The sequence below is a fragment of the Scyliorhinus torazame genome, chromosome 3 (assembly GCF_047496885.1).
Source record: "Scyliorhinus torazame isolate Kashiwa2021f chromosome 3, sScyTor2.1, whole genome shotgun sequence".
Classification (NCBI taxonomy): domain Eukaryota; kingdom Metazoa; phylum Chordata; class Chondrichthyes; order Carcharhiniformes; family Scyliorhinidae; genus Scyliorhinus; species Scyliorhinus torazame.
The window spans coordinates 140,099,131-140,120,706 of NC_092709.1; the positions used below are offsets into that span (position 1 = coordinate 140,099,131).

A 21,576-nucleotide genomic window follows, 5' to 3' on the forward strand; every position below is an offset into this window, starting at 1 on the left:
CTTCATTGCAACATCATTGCCCTTTTATGTCCTTCATTCTCACCATCTATGGCCCCCGTTTTCCAGCTGAATTCTTCTCCTTTTTCCACTCTGACTATCTTTGGACTCCTGAAATTCTAGTAAAGGTCAGTGCAAGTTCAAAGAACAGCACGTCATCTTTCGACTGGACACCGAACAGTCTTTTGGACTCAACACTGAGTGTAACACTTTTCATTCATAACATCTCTCCCATTTCGCTTCATGTTTCTTTGCTGGTCTGACAAGGCCTTCAACGAAAAGATATCGCGGGCTGTAGCAGAGTACACGGAGAACAACCAGAACGGGGAGGTCTCTCCCTCCACGTTCTGGGAAGCGCTAAAGGCCATACTAAGAGGGGAAAATCTTCGCTTTCAAAGCACAAAGAGATAGGGAGGAAAGGGCAGCTAAGCAACAGCTGGTCGACTCCATACTGGAGGTAGACCGTAAATACTCCGAGGCCCCGACCGTAGAGCTCCTGGGGGAGAGGAAAGAGCTACAAAGGAACTTTGATCTGCTCTCCACCAGGAAAGCAGTGCACCAACTCCGCCAGGCACATGGGACCCTATACGAACACAGAGACAAAGCCAGCCGCCTGTTGGCACACCAGCTGAGAAAGCAGGCAGCCACAAGAGAAATTGCACAAATCAGGGATACCAGAGGCACATGAGAAACAGAACCAGAAATGATCATCAAAACCTTCAAGACCTTCTACCAAGGGCTGTACACCTCAGAGCCCCCAATGGGGGAGTCCGGGATGAAACGGTTCCTTGATGGACTGGACATTCCAGTCGTGGGGGAGGGCAGAAAACGGGGCCTGGAAGCACCACTAGCACTGGGAGAGATCATGGACAGCATTAGCTCCATGCAGGCGGGGAAGGTGCTGGAACCAGACAGGTTCTGGTGGACTTCTACAAAAAATTTGCGACAGCACTGGCCCCGCACCTGCGGGAGATGTTCACAGACTCGCTAGCTAGGGGCACAGTGCCGCCCACGCTAGCACTGGCCTCAATCTCGCTGATACCTAAGAAAGACAAAGACCCAACGGAATGTGGGTCATACAAACCCATCTCACTGCTGAACGCAAATTCCAAACTATTGGCCAAAATCCTAGCCAAAAGGCTAGAAGACTGTGTACCAGGGATGGTCGCAGAGGACCAGACGGGCTTTGTCAAAGGTAGACAGCTTACTTCGAACATCAGGTGCCTGCTGAACGTGATAATGACCCCCTCCGGGGAGAAACACCAGAGGTGATTGTCTCCCTAGATGCAGAAAAGGCCTTCGACAGAGTTGAATGGAAATACCTCCTAGAGGTACTGGAGCCTTTCGGGCTTAGAACAGGATTTACCTCCTGGGTAAAGCTATACAACCCTCCCATGGCGAGCGTACAGACCAACAACACCAACTCCCGATACTTCCAGCTGCACAGGGGCACCAGACAAGGATGCCCAGTGTCCCTGTTGCTGTTCGCTCGAGCGATCGAACCACTAGCAATCACGCTCAGAGCAGCAAAAAAGCTGGAGGGGGATCCGAAGGGGTGGCAGAGAGCACAGATTCTCACTCTATGCGGATGACCTGCTCCTCTACATTTCGGACCCACAAAGCAGCATGGGCGGAATCATTGCGCTCCTGAAAGAGTTTGGTGCCTTCTCGAGCTACAAACTCAACATGAGCTAAAGCGAGATCTTCCCAGTACACCCACAAGTAGGGGGGGGGGGCAACACTAACGGGACTGCCGTTTAAACAAGCCCGAGACAAATTCCGCTACCTGGGGATCCAAATAGCCCATGACTGAAAAGGGATCCGCAAATGGAACCTCACCAGTCTGACAGAGGAAGTAAAAAAGGACCTGCAAAGATGGAACACACTCCCACTCTCAATCGCGGGGAGTCTAGATGATCAAAATGAACATCCTGCCCAAGTACCTCTTCCTACTTAGATCCATTCCGATCTACAGCCCCAAGGCCTTTTTCAAAGCGCTGGACAAACAAATCATGGCGTTCGTATGGGGGGGGGGGGGGCGGGAAGAATGCTAGGATCCCGAAGAAGGTCCTACAAAAAATAAAATCCAGTGTGGGGGGGGCTGGCCCTCCCAAACCCCCAAACCTACAATTCTACCACTGGGCGGCGACGGCCGAGCGAATAAGGGGATGGATCAAGGAACCAGAAGTCGAGTGGATGCACGCGGAAGAGGCCTCCTGCATGGGGACCTCCCTCCGGGCCCTCACCAAGGCAGCACTCCCATCCCCACCCAAAAAACACTCCAGCAGCCCGGTGGTGATAGCCACCCTCAAATCCTGGAACCAACTACGGCAGCAATTTGGCCTGACCAAAATGTCGGACAAAGCTCCCATCTGCGACAACCATAGGTTCACACCAGCACTGACAGACGCCACCTTCAATAGGTGGGGGCAGGACGGAGGGACACTGACAGTCAGGGACCCGTACACAGACGGCAGGATCGCAACACTGGACAAACTGACAAAGAAATTCCAGCTTGCCAGGGGGAACGAGCTAAGGTATCTACAACTCAAAAACTTCCTACGAAAGGAGACAAGGACGTACCCACAACCATCATGACAGACACTACTGGAAGAGTTACTAGCATACTAGATAAAGGAAACTGTAGCGACATGTATGACCGACTGGTAGAGAGGGTCGACACCATACTGGACGCAACAAGAAAGAAATGGGAGGAGTACCTGGGGATTGAAATAGGGTGGGGACTCTGGAGCGAAGCGCTGCATAGGGTCAATTCCACCTCCACGTGCGCAAGGCTCAGCCTGACTCAGCTATAAGTGGTACATAGAGCCCACTTAACAAGAACCCGTATGAGTAGGTTCTTCCCGGAGGGGGAGGATAGATGTGAACGGTGCCAAGGAGGCCTGGCCAACCACGCACACATGTTCTGGTCTTGCCCCAGACTTGCGGGGTACTGGACAGCCTTCTTCGAGGCAATGTCCAAAGTGGTGGGGATGAGGGTGGAGCCATGCCCGAAAGTGGCGATCTTCGGGGTTTCAGACCAGCCAGATCTATTCCTGGGGAGGAAGGTGGACGCCCTTGCCTTTGCCTCCTTGATCGTCCGCCATAGAATCCTGTTCGGCTGGCGGTCAGCAGCACCACCCAAAGCTGCAGACTGGCTGTCCGACCTCTCGGAATCTCTCCAAATGGAGAAAATCAAATTCGCCATCCGAGGGTCAGACGACGGCTTCAACAAAACGTAGGAGCCATTCACCCAATTGTTCTGGGACCAATTGTTTGTGGCCAACGAACAAGCAGAAGAATAGCCAGGTAGCCAATAATCAGGGGAAAGTAGCCAAAGCATGAGAGGGAGGGATAGAACGGGAGAGGGGGGGGGGGGGGGGGGGAACAGCGAAACCAGTGTTCTTCAAACTTTTTTTCCGGGGACCCATTTTTGCCAACCTTTGGGAACCAACCCTGCCGACCTTCACGACCCACGCCGGCTGACCTGTATGACCCACCATTTTCTCTTACCTTATTTGCTGCTGACAAAAATGGTTTTGGGTCCCATTGGCCCTCGTACACGCTCCTCCTATGGAACCTGTTGGATGAAGGTGAAGCCTTCCGGTGTCGGAAAGTATGGCGTCTCCATCTGTCCCAAGTTCTGCATTTTTTTTTTTCCTGTAAAATTTTATCAAATAAAACTCCCCCTTGTAAAAAAAATATATATTGATATAATAAATGAAAAAAAAAATTAAATGAATAAAACCTCCTGAACTTGTAAAAAATAAAATAAATAAAATAAATGAAAAAAATAAAAATTAAATGAATAAAAAAATCCTGAACTTGTAAAACAAAGAGCTCCGACCGTTTAAAAAAAATAAATAGCGGCCGCATTGCGCATGCGTGCCCTATCATCGGCGCGCATGCGCATAGTTTTGCGCATGTGCGCCGATGGTCATAAGACCATAAGACATAGGAGCGGAAGTAAGGCCATTCGGCCCATCGAGTCCACTCCGCCATTCAATCATGGCTGCTTTCAACTCCATTTACCCGCTCTCTCTCCATAGCCCTTAATTCCTCGAGAAATCAAGAATTTATCAACTTCTGTCTTAAAGACACTCAACGTCCCGGCCTCCACCGCCCTCTGTGGCAATGAATTCCACAGACCCACCACTCTCTGGCTGAAGAAATGTCTCCTCATCTCTGTTCTAAAGTGACTCCCTTTTATTCTAAGGCTGTGCCCCCGGGTCCTAGTCTCCCCTGCTAATGGAAACAACTTCCCTACATCCACCCTATCTAAGCCATTCATTATCTTGTAAGTTTCTATTAGATCTCCCCTCAACCTCCTAAACTCCAATGAATATAATCCCAGGATCCTCAGACGTTCATCGTATGTTAGGCCTACCATTCCTGGGATCATCCGTGTGAATCTCCGCTGGACCCACTCCAGTGCCAGTATGTCCTTCCTGAGGTGTAAGGCCCAGAATTGCTCACAGTATTCTAAATGGGGCCTAACTAATGCTTTATAAAGCTTCAGAAGTACATCCCTGCTTTTATATTCCAAGCCTCTTGAGATGAATGACAACATTGCATTTGCTTTCTTAATTACGGACTCAACCTGCAAGTTTACCTTTAGAGAATCCTGGACTAGGACTCCCAAGTCCCTTTGCACTTCAGCATTATGAATTTTGTCACCGTTTAGAAAATAGTCCATGCCTCTATTCTGTTTTCCAAAGTGCAAGACCTCGCACTTGCCCACGTTGAATTTCATCAGCCATTTCTTGGACCACTCTCCTAAACTGCCTAAATCTTTCTGCAGCCTCCCCACCTCCTCAATACTACCTGCCCCTCCACCTATCTTTGTATCATCGGCAAACTTAGCCAGAATGTCCCCAGTCCCGTCATCTAGATCGTTAATATATAAAGAGAACAGCTGTGGCCCCAACACTGAACCCTGCGGGACACCACTCGTCACCGGTTGCCATTCCGAAAAAGAACCTTTTATCCCAAATCTCTGCCTGGCAGCCAATCGTCAATCCATGTCAATCGCCAATCATGCGCAATGCGGCCTAATTTTCTTTACATGTTCGTGGCCATTTTGAAGGCCGCTTGCAGCCGGCGTTATTAAAAGCCGGCTGCTGTGCGGGGTTTTGCGCGATCGGGAGCGCCGCAAAGGACGGCTCCGCGACCCACCCACGGGGGGGGGGGGGGTAGGGGAGAGAGGAGAGGGAAGGGACCGGGAACAAGAGAGGAGAACCAGGGAAGTGGGGGGGAGACAGGGAAATGACAGCCGGAAGGAGGGCACGGGATACGATAACAAACTTGGCATCTCCAGGAACAGAGAACAAGGAGAATACACGTGAAAGATGGGAGGAACGGCTGAAGCGGAGGTGAGCGCGAGACGACAACGGCAGCGAGACCCGTCCGAGAGAAGCAAGTGACAACACCAACACCAAACCCATTTGAGTATTGCCCACTGTAATTGTTTCTCCGGCACCCAAATGTATATTTACCTCCCCCCCCCCCCCCCCCCCCCCCCCCACACACACACACACACACACACACACACACAAACAGTCGCCTACTTATGTGTTGCAAATAATTTTGCCAGTTGTATAGAGTTGCTGCTGTTGAGCTGGTGCACTATACCTACCAGTTATTCTATTTTATTTTTTATTATTACATTTTTTTGGGGGTATGTTTGGGTGTGCACTTCTCTTCTATATATGTGTATGTATATATATTTCTTATCCTGTGTACATAACGGTAAATGTACTTTGTTCAAAAACCCAATAACAAACATTTATTTTTAAAAAATGTTACTTTGCTGGTTTATTTTTTTACCCTCTTTATCTCTTCAATTTGACCAGCACATATTCTTTCATTCGTACCTGCTCTGGGCACATTATTTGTTTCTTTACTTGTCCCATTACCACTTCCTTTCGCCTTGGACCATGAAATCTTTTGTCCTTTTAATGTTTCCTGATCTCTACCCTAGCACAGATATCCCCTTTTGTTCTTCTTATCACCCTCCACTCTTTCACTTGCTCAAAGCCATTTACAATTTTTCCAAATGCTGATGGAAGGTTACAAATGTGAAACATTGACAGGATTTTACTGGCCCTGAGGCAACGGGCCGGGAAGTAAGTGAACCAGTAAAATACCAAGCAGCCCGGTCCGGGCGGACCTCCAATGCAGTTGTGCTGCTGCGGAGGTTTCCCAACAGCAGGATTGGCAGCAACCTGGATGCCTGCTGACCAGAGGCAGATGGCCAATTTGAATAATTAAAAACCTAATTATGGGCCATGTCCTAGGCCACCGAGGTTTTACTAGTGGCAGAACAGTGCCCCTCTGTGTGGGGAGGCCAGCATATGTATGAAGTGGCTTTCCAGAGAGGGACCATTGGAGACAGAGAATCCATGGCCCCAGGAGGGGACCACAAGTAACAATGACCACTGCTGCTCGTGAGGAATTAAAATGATAGGCATCTGGAAGCTCAGGGTCATTCTTGTGGACTGAATAGAGATATTCAGCAAAGCTGCTGGATTTCTATTCCAATCATCAGGCCCAGCCTATTAGCCCTCAACAAGGAAAAAGAACCCTGTGCCACCCTGTGAGAGCACCTTGAAATGGAGGCATTCTCGTGTTTGTGTTGTGTATACGGACTTTCAAAAAATATTCCATAAAATACCACATATTAGCCTTTCTGATGAAATTGAAGCTCTTGGAATAAAAGGAGTAGTAACAGCTGATATACAAAAGAATGTAAGAGATAAAGCTGGTGGAATAGTTGGACAAATGGGGGATGAAGTTCAATGTAAAAATGTGTGAGGTGATGCATTATGGAAGGAGGAACAAGGAGAGGCAATTCAAGCTGAATGGTGCAATTTTTTTATTTAAAAAAAAAAATGTTTTTATTCTCCATTTTCACATTTTCCTTCAAAATTTATACCCCACCAACAGGCAACAAATGGGAGCAAATACAAAGTCAATACCTTTAACATCAACAACGATCCCATCCTCCCACCACCCCACCCAACTGTCAATATATGCCTCAAATCAAACAAACCATCCTACGGTGGGAAAAAAAACAAAGGCAAAAAAGAGAAAGGAGTCCGGAATCGCCCATGGCCATCATTAACCTATAGAGTCCACCCCCCCCCCCCCCCACACGACAACACTCCATGCTATCCAACCTCCAAAAGAGTACTGTAAATGACACCCAAGAGTTGTAAACCTCCCCAACTCCTCCCCTCCACTTCCTCTTGTAAAACTCCTCCCCCCAACCTTGGTTCCTTCCCCCCAACTTTCCACCCCGGCTAGACCCCTCGGACCATGATCTGCCAGGCAAAATGGTGCAATTTTAAAGTGCAAGGGCAGAGAAACCAGGGGACTGTTTGTGCACAAATCGGTGAAGGTGGCAGGACCGGTTAATCAAAGCAGCTAATAAAAGCATTTGGAATCCTGGGCTTTATACCTAGAGGTGCAGAGTGCAAAAAGCCAAGGAGTTTTACTAAACTCCGATTTCAAACAGCAGCTTGGCCCCTGCTGGAGTATCGTTTCCAATTCTCAACGCTACACTTTAGGAAGAATGTGAAGGATTCGGAGGGGTACAAAAAACATTGACTTGAATGGTTCTCGGCACTGCGACGTTAGTTACATTTAGAGCAAAGAAGACCAGGAGAAGATTTGATAGAGGTGTTTAAAATCATGAAAGATTTCAAGTATATGAGGGGAGTCTGTTTCCAATGGCTGAAGGGTCGATAATCTGAGGTCACAGATATCTGCTAATTGGCAAAAGCAGTAGAGGAAACATAGAAGGGTAACATTTTACACTTTGATTGTTTAGAATTTGGATGATTGGGTTGAGGATGCAGATACAAAGATAGCCTTCAAAAGGAACATGGATAAATACCTGACGTGAAACAATTGGAGTGATGTGGGGGAAACAATAGAGGAGTGAGACTAACTGAATTGCTCTGTGAAAGAGCCAGTGCAGATTCAACGGGCCAAATGACATCCTGGGGGCTACTCTTCTTTAATTCTATAAGTGTAGTTCAGTCCTTTTAGAATACAAATTTACCCCGTGACCTGATATTTCAAAGCCATTTTAAATAAAAATTATTTTTCATCTTTTGCAGATAACCTATTTAAGGTGAAGTTAATCAAAAATTCCTCTGGGTTGGGTTTTAGTTTTGCTGAAGGTAATGACTCTGATCCTGAACGATGCAAAACTGTAGTGAAAATAAAGAAACTATTTCCTGGGCAACCAGCAGCAGAATGTGGGAAGATTAATGTTGGAGATGTCATATTGCAGGTGAATGACATTCCTTTGAAAGGACTGTCAAAACAGGTATGTTAAAACTGGAAATAATTTTAATCAGATATGATATGAACTGGTTGACTTTTTAATAATGTAAATAATTTGTTACTATTTGGGTGTGTTTTGAATAGTGAAGTGGAAGTATCTAATTTGTAAACTGATGACCTGAAATTCACCTGGATACAAATATCAATGAAAGACATGTGAACAGAGTCAAATCGTGCCAATTTAGTTTTACTATTGTAAGAATTGCTCATCATAGTGTTGTTTTGCATTAACGCAGGACGAACATTTTGTAATGTTTTTAATACGTAGCCAGTAATACTCATCATGTTTTATACATATTAATATAAAAGTGTGACAAAGCTTTGTCATTAAATCTGCTGACAAAGGTGGCGCTGTTGTTGTACGTTGCTGTACTTTACTTTTCTTTCATAAATTTAGAATACCAATTCATTTTTCCAATCGAGGGGCAATTTAGCGTGGCCAATCCACCTTCCCTGCACGGTAGCATTGTGGATAGCACAATTGCTTCACAGCTCCAGGGTTCCAGGTTCGATTCCGGCTTGGGTCACTGTCTGTGCGGAGTCTGCACATCCTCCCCGTGTGTGCGTGGGTTTCCTCCGGGTGCTCCAGTTTCCTCCCACAGTCCAAAGATGTGCAGGTTAGGTGGATTGGCCGTGATAAATTGCCCTTAGTGTTGGGTGAGGTTACTGGGTTATGGGGATAGGGTGGAGGTGTTGACCTTGGGTAGGGTGCTCTTTCCAAGAGCCGGTGCAGACTCGATGGGCCGAATGGCCTCCTTCTGCACTGTAAATTCTATGATCTATGATCTTTGCGTTGTGGGGGCGAAACTCATGCAGACACGAGGCGAATGTGCAAACTCCACATGAACAGTGACCCAGGGACGGGATCGAACCTGGGACCTTGGCGCCATGAGGCAGCAGGGCTAACCCACTGCGCCACCGTGCTGCCCATGTACTTTACTGAGGTTGAATTCCAAGGCCTGAATTTTCAGCGTGACGCGTGGTCGGTGTTATTTTACGCTCAATTGAGCATTTATTGGCAGCTGATGGAACTTCCATCTGCACTTGGACGGAAGTCTCGCCTTAGAGGGCTGTCAGTCTGTCAGATTGGCTGACAGCTCTTCAGCCCCGCCAGGCATAGCGCTGCAGTGGCTAGAAGAGCCTAAGCCCCAGGACCACATTTCAGGTAAGTACCAAGGATCCTGGGAGAAGGAGAGTAGGCGATGCACTTATGGGGTCCATAAGTGGGTCGTCTTGGTGCTGGGTTGAGGGGGGGGAGCAAGGGGCAGAGCTCCCAGATTCCTGAGGGAAGGGCACACCAAAACTGAAGAAGCCTTCAGATTAAGGGACATCCCCTCCCCTTCCCACCCACGATCAAGAATGTTTACTTTTTCTATTCAGCACCCTGATTCAGCGTGGTGCCAAGCAGCCTAAAAATTGAGGCGGGGCGGGAAAAGGCTCTTGGCCTTAATAGGGGCGGGCTTCCTATCCGAGGCCCTGTCTGCCCTACCTTAAGATTGCGTTGGGGCGGTTAGGATTCTGGACGAAAACCATTCCATGCAATTATTATATTCTCCCACAAGAGGAAACATCCCCTCGACATCGACCCTGTCAAGAACTCTCAGGATGCTGTATGTTTCAACCAAGTCACCTTTTACTCTTCTAAACTCCCGAGGAACACAATCCAAGCCTATCCAACTTTTCCTCAAAAGACAACCGGCCCAATCCAGGTTTGTGTTTAGTAAACCTTCTCTGAACTACTTCAACTCATTTATAGCTTTCCTTAAATAAGGAGACCAATACTGTACACAATACTCCAGATGTGGTCTCAACCATGCCCTGTATAACCGAAGCATAGCCTCCGACTATTGTATTCAACTCTTCTCACAAATAACAACATTTAATAGCTTTCCTAATTACTTTCTGTACCTGCATACTGGCCTTTTGGGATTCATTGTCTAGGACACCCAGATCCCGCTGCAATCTCTCACTATTTACATAATATGCTTCTTTTTCATTTTTCCTGTCAAAATGGACAATTTCTCACTTTTTCACATTATACTGCATTTGCCACACCTTGATCAATCCCTTTATGTCCTCTTCATATCTTAATATCCTTCTTAACTTTGTTATCAGCAAATTTAGCAACTATTCCTTTGATTCTTTCATCCAAGTCATTTAAATAAATTGTAAGAAGTTTGAAGTCCCAGCACTGATCTCTTTGATACACCATTCATTACATCTTGCCAACCAGAAACATCCTTCATGCCTACTGTTATGGGCCAGGGTTTAGAGAACCCCAAAGTGTATCATGGAGTTCATCTGACCCACAACTTTTAATAGATTGTGGTATGGGGAGCACATGGCCCACTCTACAGGTGTGGTAGAGCAGGAATGGAAAAGTATTTTTTAAAGCAAAACAATGTTTATTCTATGAACTCAAGTGAACCTTTATAAAACATACAGTGAACATCTTAGCAACCATTAATTGAAATACAACCCCCAAAGACTACAACACTAAGTAATCCTTTAAGCTTTCCTTTTAACATCCATAAGACTTAAAAACAAAACCTTTAACAGAAGCACATCAGGTTAAAGTCACTACTGAGAGCAGTTATTAGTTTTAAATCACCAAAGGATTGATTTACAGTGTTTAGATTACAGAGAGAAAGACTAATACCCCTTCTGGCTGTGACTGCAGGTATCCAGCTCTGAAATCAAAACTAAAACACACCCTGCAGCAAACAGCCTAAAATGAAAGTAAAAAGCTGACACAGCCCAGCTCCACCCACTCTGACATCACTGCAGTAGTAAACACCAATTTCTTAAAGGTACTCTCACTACAGATATTTATATACATACCCATTTATAAACGCCCATTTCTTAAAGGTACTCTCACATGACACTACCCTCTGTTTCCTGTTAGCTAGCCAACCTTCTATCCACACCAATATGTTACCCACTACACCATGAACTTTTATTTTTTGCAATAACCTTTGATGTGACACTTCATGAAATGCCCTCTGAAAATCTAAATACAGAACATCCACTGGTTCCTCTTTATCTACAACGTTATTTCTTCAAAGGAACCCCAATAAATTGGTTAAACATAGTTTCTCTTGCATTAAGAAATAATGTTGACTCTGCCTGATTATCCTGATTTTTTTTTTCCCCAAGTGCCTTGGTAAAACATCATTAGCAGTGGTTTCTAACATTTTCCCGATGACAGATATAAGCTAACTGGTCTGTATGTTCCTGCTTTCTGCCTCCCTCCCTTTTTGATACCACAACAAGATTTCCCTCCGTTCAGGGGCCCAAACATTCCTTCCAGGTGAAACATTGTTTTACTTATGCCAGTATCAATTTAGTTTACTTTTATTTGCTGGGCAGTGTGGCCCCTTCTACACTGCAGAAAACATCTACATGTTGTATGTCCACTTTATTGAACACTTCCATTCAGCCTGAGTTTGTACCTGAGCTTCTAGTCATTTGCCTTTTTAATTCTGTGCCCCACTTCCACTCTTACCCCTCTGCCTTGACCCCCTACACCATTCCATTGAAGCTCAACACATCCTTGTGGAATGTCTCTATGCCTTTCTATTAGGCATTTTCCCAACCCCCATAATAATAATATTTGTTAGTGACTGCCTGATGTCAGGGACGCATAAGTGGCCAGGCGCCAATCGTTAGTACTGATGTGACTAAATCCAGCAAAACCATGCCTCACTATCCGGCCAAAAGCATTGCTAATTTAAAGTTATTCTGAAGGTCATAGATCACACAGGGGTAGCTCCCACATGTATGCTGATGACGCCCAGCTCTCTCCACTGCTTTTGATTACCATTCAATTGCTTCCATTCTGCCAGGTGTTTTACCTGATGTCAAGCATTCCACCACTGAAACCTTAATGCCTTTTTCCCTTCCAGACAGCTATTCCAAACTCCAAAGTATCTAAATTCAAGCTCATATTATGCCCCACAATATCTCCTATTCATCGACCATCCACATTTTCACCAATACACATGATCTCCCCATCACTCAGTATGTTGACTTAAAACATCTGGGGGAAAAATGAAATGAAAATCGCTTATTGTCACAAGTAGGCTTCAAATGAAGTTACTGTGAAAAGCCCCTAGTCGCCACATTCCGGCGCCTGTTCGGGAAGGCTGTTACGGGAATTGAACCGTGCTGCTGACCTGCCTTGGTCTGCCTTCAAAGCCAGCGATTTTGCCCTGTGCTAAACAGCCCCTCTTGTAAATCTCTTCATGGTGTTGCTCCGTCTTAGGTCTGGAATGTCCTCCAAACATTCCTTTACTCTGAGTCTGCCTTTCTCCTCTTTGTCCCACCATTAAAATCTTTATTATTGTCACAAGTAGGCTTACATTAACACTGCAATGAAGTTACTGTGAAAATCCCCTAGTTGCCACACTACGGTGCCTGTTCGGGAACACCGGGGGAGAATTCCGAATGTCCAAATCATCTAACAGCACGTCTTTCGGGCTTGTGGGAGGAAACCGGAGCACCCAGAGTAAACCCACGCAGACATGGGGAGAACATGCAGACTCCACACAGACAGTGGAATTCCAAGCCTGGAATTGAACCTGGGTCCCTGGCACTATGAAGCAACAGTGCTAACCACTGTGCTCCCGAGGCCGTCCATATTTGTTACCTTGAACCACCCTTCTATAATTCCCTTCCTGGAACTCTGTACCTTTTCAAAAGATATTTTAGTTATGCTTTCAAAACCCATCTTTTCATTAAGTTTTCTGTCACCGCTCTTCCTGGTTTGTCAGCCAATTCCATTTCTGATGCCGATCCTCATGTTGAATATGCAATGCGAACATGAACTGTTGTGTCACTCAAGTATTCCATCCTTAGCTGCAAGTATAATTTCCATTTTAACATTAGGGCAGCACGGTGGCACAGTGGTTAGCACTGCTGCCTCACAGCTCCAGGGTCCCGGGTTCAATTCAGGCCTCGGGTGACTGTCTTTGTGGAGTTTGCACTTTCTCCCCGTGTCTGCGTGGGTTTCCTCCAGGTGCTCCAGTTTCCTCCCAGAGTCCAAAGATGTGCAGGTTAGGTGGATTTGATGTGCTAAATTGCCCCTTAGTGTTCAAAAAGTTAGATGGGATTACAGGAATGGGGTGAAGGTGTGGGCTTGGGTAAGGTGCTCTTTCCAAGGCCTGTTGCAGACTCGATGGGCCGAATGCACGGTAAATTCTATGAAAGATATCGAAAGTAGCTTTTTTTTAAAAAAAAAATTCCCTTCAAATATGATTGGGAATCGAAATAGAAATATATACCTCTAAGATGCAACAATTTTAAGATTTACCCATCCAATTTCCTTGTCTCATTTGGTCAGGTCAGCTTTTTGCTGTCGTCAAGCTAACCTAACCTGCATCAAGAAAATGGTGACTGCAATATAATCATTGGTTCATATGATGTTTAGAAATGCATCTAACTTTGTTCTAAGTTAGAACAGGTCCAAAGCCAGAGTTCTGGAATGTATAAATGCTTATATTGAGGACTGAATGTGCATGTTGTGTTTGAACTTGCATGTCTGTTCCAAGATTATTAATAGCATAGGCATTGTGTCATTTTATGTGGTGAGTTCCAGTGAGTCCCCAATCTCTAGAATCATTGCTATAAGGGAAGAGATATCCATGTATTGCTGGGGCATATTAAAGCCTGTCTAGTTTGACGGTTTAAGCTAGAGTAGGTTGAGATACTGGGCGGGATCCTCCCCTACCCAGCGGGGCGGGGGGGGTTCTGTCGTAATGGAGTGGCGGGAACCTCTCCGGTATCGGGCCTCTCCGCACCTTTAGGGGCCAAGCCCTCACCTTGAGGGGCTAGGCCCGCGCCGGAGTGGTTTCCGCTCTGCCGGCTGGCGGGAAAGGCCTTTGGCGCCACGCCAGCCGGCGCCGAAAGGTCTTCGCTGGGCGATGCATACGTGGGAGCGTCAGCGGCCGCTCACGGCATCCCCGCGCATGCGCATGGGAGGGGGTCTCTTCCGCCTCCGCCATAGTGAAGACCATGGCGAAGGCGGAAGAAAAAGAGTGCCACCACGGCACAGGCCCGCCCGCAGATCGGAGGGCCCCGATCGCGGGCCAGGCCACCGTGGGGCCATCCCCCGATGCCAGATTGCCCCGCGCCGCCCCCCCCCCCCCCCCCCCAGGACCCCGCAGCCTGCCCCCCGCGCCGCCATGTCCCGCCGTTCAAAAGGAGGTTTAATCCACGCCGGCGGGCGAGGGTTGACAGCGGTGGGACTTCGGCCCATCGCGGGCCGGAGAATCGCCGGGGGTGGGCCCGCCGACTGGCGCGATTCCCGCCGACCGGCGCGATTCCCACCCCCGCCGAATCTCTGGTGGCGGAGAATTCGGGACACAGCGGGGGTGGGATTCACGCCAGCCCCCGGCGATTCTCCGACCCAGTGGGGGGTCGGAGAATCGCGCCCACTGTCCTTTTGTAATGGGATGAAAGTCTCTGCCACTTAGTTGCTGCAAGAGATCTTTAAGAAATTTATTTAGCTAGAAAGCATAAAACAAACTGCTCAGGGTGCTCTTGAGGCTGAGGTGCGTTGTTGCGGTGGGTTAACGAAGCCACTTCTGATCTTGATGAGCACACATTTGCTCCTATTGATTTTAATGTTTTCCTCTTTCTGCAGGAAATAGTGTCTGTTCTCAGACGGACATCTCAAGAAGTCATTCTGTCACTTTTCAGACCTGAATCTGGTATGTTGCCAGATATTGATTCCTCTTTGGTGAGTTCCACTGCTAGAACTTCACGGTTGCAATTGCAGAACTGTTCATCCAAAGCCCTGCTGCGCATATGCTATCCAGTCCCACTCGCCTATCGCTGATATCCTGACTGACTTTCTTTGAATCTCAGAATTTCTACAGTGCAAATGGATACCATTCAGCCTATCACGTCTGAACTGGCCCTCTGAAAGAGCACCCTTCCCAGGCCCACTTCCCCGCCCTATCCTGTAACCCCACTTAACCTACAGATCTTTGGACACGAAGGGGCAATTTAGCATGGTGAATCCACCTAACCTACACATCATTGGACTGTGGGAGGAAACTGGACAGCTGGAGGAAGCCCAAGCAGACACAGGGAGAAAGTGCAAACTCCACACAGTCAACCAAGGCCAAAATTGAACCTGGGTCCCTGGCGCTGTGAGGCAGCAGTGCTAACCACTGTGCCACCATGCAGCCCATGCCTCCTGGTCCCTAAGCATCTCAAGTTCAAAACTAAATTTGTTAATGGCTTCTCGTCTTCCTGTCATGTAACCTCCAAATTGTACAATCCTGACCTCTACCCGCAATGCACCCCTGCCCATGGTTGGGGGTGTGAGGGATCCACAAGCTCTTGGAGATCGGGGCGCCCTTTCAAAGTGGTGGTCCGATCTCTGAGGAACCGATTAAGCCAGTGAGTTCAGCTCCCCAGTGATAAAAAGAATTCTACGTGTTGAATTGCCCTAGGGCCCAGAAAAGTGTCTAAGTGTGGTTGCATAGTGGTGGGGAATTCGCCGACAGAGCCGCCGTGAAATTCCCAGCAATACCTGACACAAATGGCACTTAGAAACTTCTCCATTAGATCACAGCCAACATTTGTGATGCACCTTGAAGATTTCTATATTAGCGCCTGTTTAAGCTCACCTCGATGAAATTGGTTGGCCCTGAGGGAATTTGCGTTGTTAGAGTCGAAGCTGAGAGATAACCTGCACAACCTAGATAGGGTGTAACTTGGCTGAATGTGGGGCTCAGAGGAGCAGCAGTTCTTTTCCTGACCCCACAATGTAGGAACTGATCGCTGCTGCTTCTGATCCTATCTCCCGATCTCCCTCAGAACTCGATTTCCCCCCCATGAGTCCTCAATCTGAGCTGGTTAATGTTGCCACATGAGCAGTGAATCAATGTGCACTTCTGTGTCAGCTTTAAATATTCAGACCTTGTAAATATGTCCCAACTTTCATGTTGGGGTAAAGCAACATTTTTATTTAAATAAAAGCAAAATACTGTGGATGCTGGTATTCTGAAATAAAAATAGAAAATACTGGATAAACGCAGCAGGTCTGGCAGCATCTGTGGAGAGAAACAGTTAACATTTCAAGTCCAAATGACCCTTCAATAGAACTGAACAAAGGTAAAAATGGAAAGAATTATACAATAGGGGAGGTGGTTGGAGGAGGTGGGGCAGAATAGAGGAACAGGGATAGGTCGAGGCAAAGGAGAGATTAACAAAGATGTCTTAGATGTCAAACAAAGGAGTGTTAATGGTGCTATTAAGGCGATAATGAGTGCTAATAGTGGCATAAGGTTTGATAGCAGAATGCGTTAATGGGAGCAAAACTGAACAACAAGGGACAGGTGGCCATGTGGGAGATGTGTGGGAAACGGTCACAGTCAAAAGTTGTTGAACTCAATGTTGAACCCAGAAGCTTCACATCCCAGACTCAAAACACTCATTCCAGGTTAAGCAGCGTTTCACTTGCATCTCTTCCAATTTGGTCTAGTGCATTCGCTGCTCCCAATGCGGTCTCCTCTATATTGGAGAGACCAAACGCAGACTGGGTGATCACTTTGCTGAGCATCTTCGGTCTGTGCGCATTCAGGACACTGACCTTCCCGTTGCTTGCCATTTTAATAAAAGACCATGCTCCCATGCCCACATGTCTGTCCTTGGCCTGCTGTAATGTTCCAGTGAAGCTGAACGCAAATTGGAGGAACAACATCTCATCTTCCGGTTAGGCACGTTACAGCCTTCCGGTCTCAACATTGAATTCAACAACTTCAGATGATTAGCTCTACCCCACTTCGACCCATTTGTTTTCATCCCATCCTATTTCATTTTAACTGTCTTTTACCATTTCTTTCTTTCTTGTCTTTCTTAATATATGTTAAACTCCCCCCCCATCTTATCCACCTTTCTTTACCCGTTCTCCTCTTTGTTTCCCCCTTCCCCTCCCACACATCTACAGTTCATCCTCTGATGTTAGTTTCTCTGCTGTTTGGCCTTTCACATCTTTTGTTGGCTCTGGGGACTGCCATTAACATTCGTTCCCCTTGGTCTCTGTGGCCATTCGCACCCGGTTTCCCTGGGTTTCTGTGGCTATGACTCATCTTTCATTCTCACTCCACTGTATAAACATTTCCCACTTTCTCTGTCTGTTAGCTTTGACAAAGAGTCATCGGACTTGAAACGTTAGCTCTTTTCCCTACAGATGCTGTCAGACCTGCTGAGATTTTCCAGCATTTTCTCTTTTGTTTGAGCCCAGATATCTGTAAAGTGCCTAATTGGAGGACAAGGTGTTGTTCCTCCAGTTTGCGTGGGCACTTCTCGGCCTTTTGGCTAAGATGAGCGTGAGGTCAGGTGTAATGCCTGGATCTGATGTGTCTCTCTTGTAGGACCATGAATTGGATTCAATTTGAATTGGTTTTTGGAAAAGAAAATTAGATTTTTGCTAAAATTGTTAAGTAACTTATTAGACTTGTGGTTCTTTTTGGAGATCAGCAGAAAATATAGGAAACAATCAGTATATTGATCCCACAACCATACCTGTGCCTGGAAAAAATAATTTGCTATCAAGTCCGTCAGCACTTATTACTTTAAACTATCTGATGATAACGCAATTCAGTAAGTCCAGCACATGTTTCTGCATGCTTAACAGCCCCTTTGGAGCACTGAATCATTGCTCACCACAGAGAACTCCAAAAGGTTCAAAAATGTTTTATGCTTTATTTATATGGCAATTCCAAAGGGATTACATTCAATTTGATGAGGAATAATAGTCTTTAAACAGTTTTATATGGAAGCCTTGTGCTGAACCTGGAATTGCATTTGCTTCGTGACACTGCTGAACACCAGCTTTCTATTGCTGTGAACTGCAGTTTTTTTGAAAGAGTGGCATTCGGGTTGTGCTTGAGATAGGATTCCATTTTTTTTCTAAAGCTGGTAAATAAACTACTTTGTTTGCCTGGGCATGTTTGCCTGGGCATCTTAGACGTCAATGTGTACCTCAGCAGTTCCATGTAATGTTCAATTAAAATGGAACGGGCATTTTTTTCCCCTTTAATCAAAAGTTTAGAAACCACCAAAGTAATGGAAAATGTCAAGTACGGAAAATAGAGACAAGACAACAAAAGGGCATGAGAAGCAAGAATAGGCTGAAACGATACCCCAAGACAGTCAGTCCAACTTGAAGGCAACTTCCCTTCCTCGACTTTTCGGTGTTTATTTTTGGGGATAGGCCTTCAGCAACAATTCACTATCAGCTTTATGACTCCCACGGTTACCTCCACTACACTGCTGACACCCTGATTCCTGTAAGGACTCCATTCTTTTCTCCAGCTTCTCTGTTTCTATCACATCTACTCTGATGGTGCAGCCTTCCATTCTAGAGCTTCTGATAGGTCTTCCTATTTCCTCAATCAAAGATTTCCCCCCAGTATATTTGCCGGGGTGTTTGGCCAAATGCTTTCCCTGCTTCCTCCACTCACCCATCTGCCCACCTCCCAGAACTCCAGTGGTGTTCCCCTTGTCTTCACCTTCCACCCACCAGCTACCTAATGCAATGGATCATTCTTGATTCCACCACTTCCAGCATGGTGCTATCAGCAAATACACCTATCCCTCCCCTCGCAGCTTCCAGACAAACCAGCAGCTCTCTTTCTGTATTAGGTTTTGGCATGCATTTTCTGCATGAATGGTAGAATGGAAGGTGTATTTTGAATGTATGTGTTCCTAGGACCTGATATTTACAGGGAGTTGGGAAGATTGTGCAGTAGCATGGACAAAATCCTGCAAGGTTGAGGGCATATGGGCCCTGCCAGATTTAAGGATCGGACCCAATTATTATTTTGTTTCATTTCTCTCCCAACAATTGGCCAAATTGACATGCTGTTGCGCTGGATGCTGCAGCCAGGGACCCTTGTGCGGGCGATTCTTGTCATTTTAAATTTCCAACATCCACAGTATTTTGCTTCATAAGTATCCCTTCCCCATTTTTCTTTATAAGTCTTCTCGCCAAAAAAAGCTAATGCTTGTAGATAAGGAGACTTCTCTACAATTGTATCCATGAAGCATTTGAAATTAAGGAATTTCTGCCTTAAATTTAATCATGTGGATGGCAAAAAAATTACAAGAGAATGCAATCTCTTAAAAGTTTTATATTGTACAAAAGTTGGAAAATGCTTTTGAAAGTGTATCAATGTAATTTGACTAAAGGACAGTCTGATTGTTACAGAGTGTAGATGATTCCCTGACTTATGGGACTAAATTACAGAAACCGTGCTTGGGCAGCTCGCTGATATCTGGAACAATGAATGACAGTACTGCGGATACAGATGACGTAGAAATTGAAAATGAATTTCAAAATCCAAGATTGAAGTCTCCTTCTCGAAGGGATAGCTATAGTGACAGCTCAGATTGTGATAATGTTGATAAGCATTCCATGTTAAAAGATGATGCGAGTCACAACAAAATGATCGCCGTTTGCCAAATATCCGGGGCTTCGATATCTTTCTCCAGGAACCAGTATGAAATGCCATGCAGCCAGGAGGAAACCATCCAAGATATTTCCTTTTCTCCACAAAGCTCTTCTAAACATGAACTAATCAACAGGTTGGTGTTGGTTTTGTAACATTGAATTCAGCATTTTATCTCCTCTCAACATTTTCTGTTTCATTTTGATTAAATGATCAACCTATATGGTCAAATTAAAAGTATCAGGGTTTAAAGTTTCTGTGGTATAATGACCAAACATCCTTGCAAGAGCAGAAATAACATCTATATAGCACCTTTAATGTAGTAAAAGGCCCAGACATTTCATGAGAACATTATCAAAGAAAAATTGATGACCAAACCACAAAGGAGATATTTGGATAGATGCCAAACACTTGGTTGAATAGATAGTTTTTAAGGCATGCCTTAAAGATGCAAAGAGAGATAGAAAAGTTTAAGAAGGCAATACCAGAACTTGGGATCTCCAATGGAAGCAATTAAAATCAGGGGTACTTAAGCCAGAATTGGAGGATCATTTTTTATTCTTTATGGGGTGTGAGTGTCGCTGACTGGACCAGCATTTGTTGCCGATTCCTAATTTCCCTCAAAAAGGTGATGGTGAGCCACCTTCTCGAACTGCTGCAGTCCATTAAGTGTAGGTACTGTTCAGATGTAAGTTCTGGGTTTCTGACCCAGTGACGGTGAAGGAATGGTGATGTTGTTCCAAGTCAGGGTGATGTGTCGGTTGGTGGGATACTTACAGGTGGTGGTGTTCCCATGCACCTACACTCTTTCTCCTCCTAGATGGTATACTCTACTAGTTTGGAATGTGCTATTGAAGGAGGCTTGGCAACTTGTTGCAGTAAATCTTGGGCGGGATTCTCTCATCGGCGGCAGGGTGTCCACGCCGTCGGAAACGCCATCGCGTTTCAGGACGGCATGAACGGGCCGCTGGGAGTACCGATTCTGGCCCCTACAGGGGGCCAACACGGCGCTGAAGCAGTTCACGCTGCTCCAGCCTCCCATCTTGGTGCGAACTGTGCGCCGCGGGATCCACGCATGCGCAGTGGCACCGGCGTCAACGAAGACATGTGCAGTGGTGCCGGTGCCAACCCGCGCATGCGCGGTGGCCTCCCTCAACGTGCCGGCCCCGACGCAACATGGCACAGGAGTTCAGGGGCCGGCGCGTAAGAAAATAGGCTCTGGGAGCGAGAGGCCGGCCCACCAATTGGTGGGCCAGGCCCCATTCGGAGGCCCCCCGACCCTGCGCGCAGAGTTCCTGCTGGCTGCGACCAGGTGTCAACGGTGCCGGTGGGACTCTGTCTTTTTAGAGCAGCCTCTCGGCCCATCCGGGCCGGAGAATCGGCAGCCCGGCCGTGTAGAGTGGCCTGCGACCGGCGCCAGAGCAAACGCGCCAATGGCACCGATTCTCCACTGCGCGGAGAATCGCGTGCCGGCGGCATGGCGCGGTTGTGGGGATTCTCCAGCACGCCGCGGGGCTGGGAGAATCCCACCCTTTGTTTTTGGTACTCAGTGCTACCACTTGTCTGTCGGTGGTGGAGGGAGTGAATATTTAAATAGGGTGGATGGGATGCTGATTAAGTGGTGGTCTTTGTGCTGGATAGTATTGAACTTCTTGAGTGTTGTTGGAACTGCAATCACCCAGGCCAGTGGAGAGTATCCAGCACTCCTGATTGTAGCTTGTAGATGGTAGACGGGGTTTGGGGAGTAAGGAGGTGAGATAGT

General features: G+C 46.6%; 1 protein-coding gene across 16 annotated transcripts in view; it reads left to right on the top strand.

The window, feature by feature from the left end:
- The window catches only part of ptpn13 (protein tyrosine phosphatase non-receptor type 13), a 411,247-nt gene that overhangs the window by 264,698 nt on the left and 124,973 nt on the right, over positions 1-21,576 (top strand). For 15 of the 16 annotated variants that reach the window (XM_072496283.1, XM_072496268.1, XM_072496267.1 and 12 more), the window contains 3 exons: positions 8,121-8,332; positions 14,993-15,088; positions 19,574-19,950. In XM_072496283.1, the coding sequence (XP_072352384.1) occupies positions 8,121-8,332; positions 14,993-15,088; positions 19,574-19,950 (685 nt within the window). The remainder of the gene's footprint in view (positions 1-8,120; positions 8,333-14,992; positions 15,089-19,573; positions 19,951-21,576) is intronic. The other variant, XM_072496273.1, reaches the window with a different exon arrangement.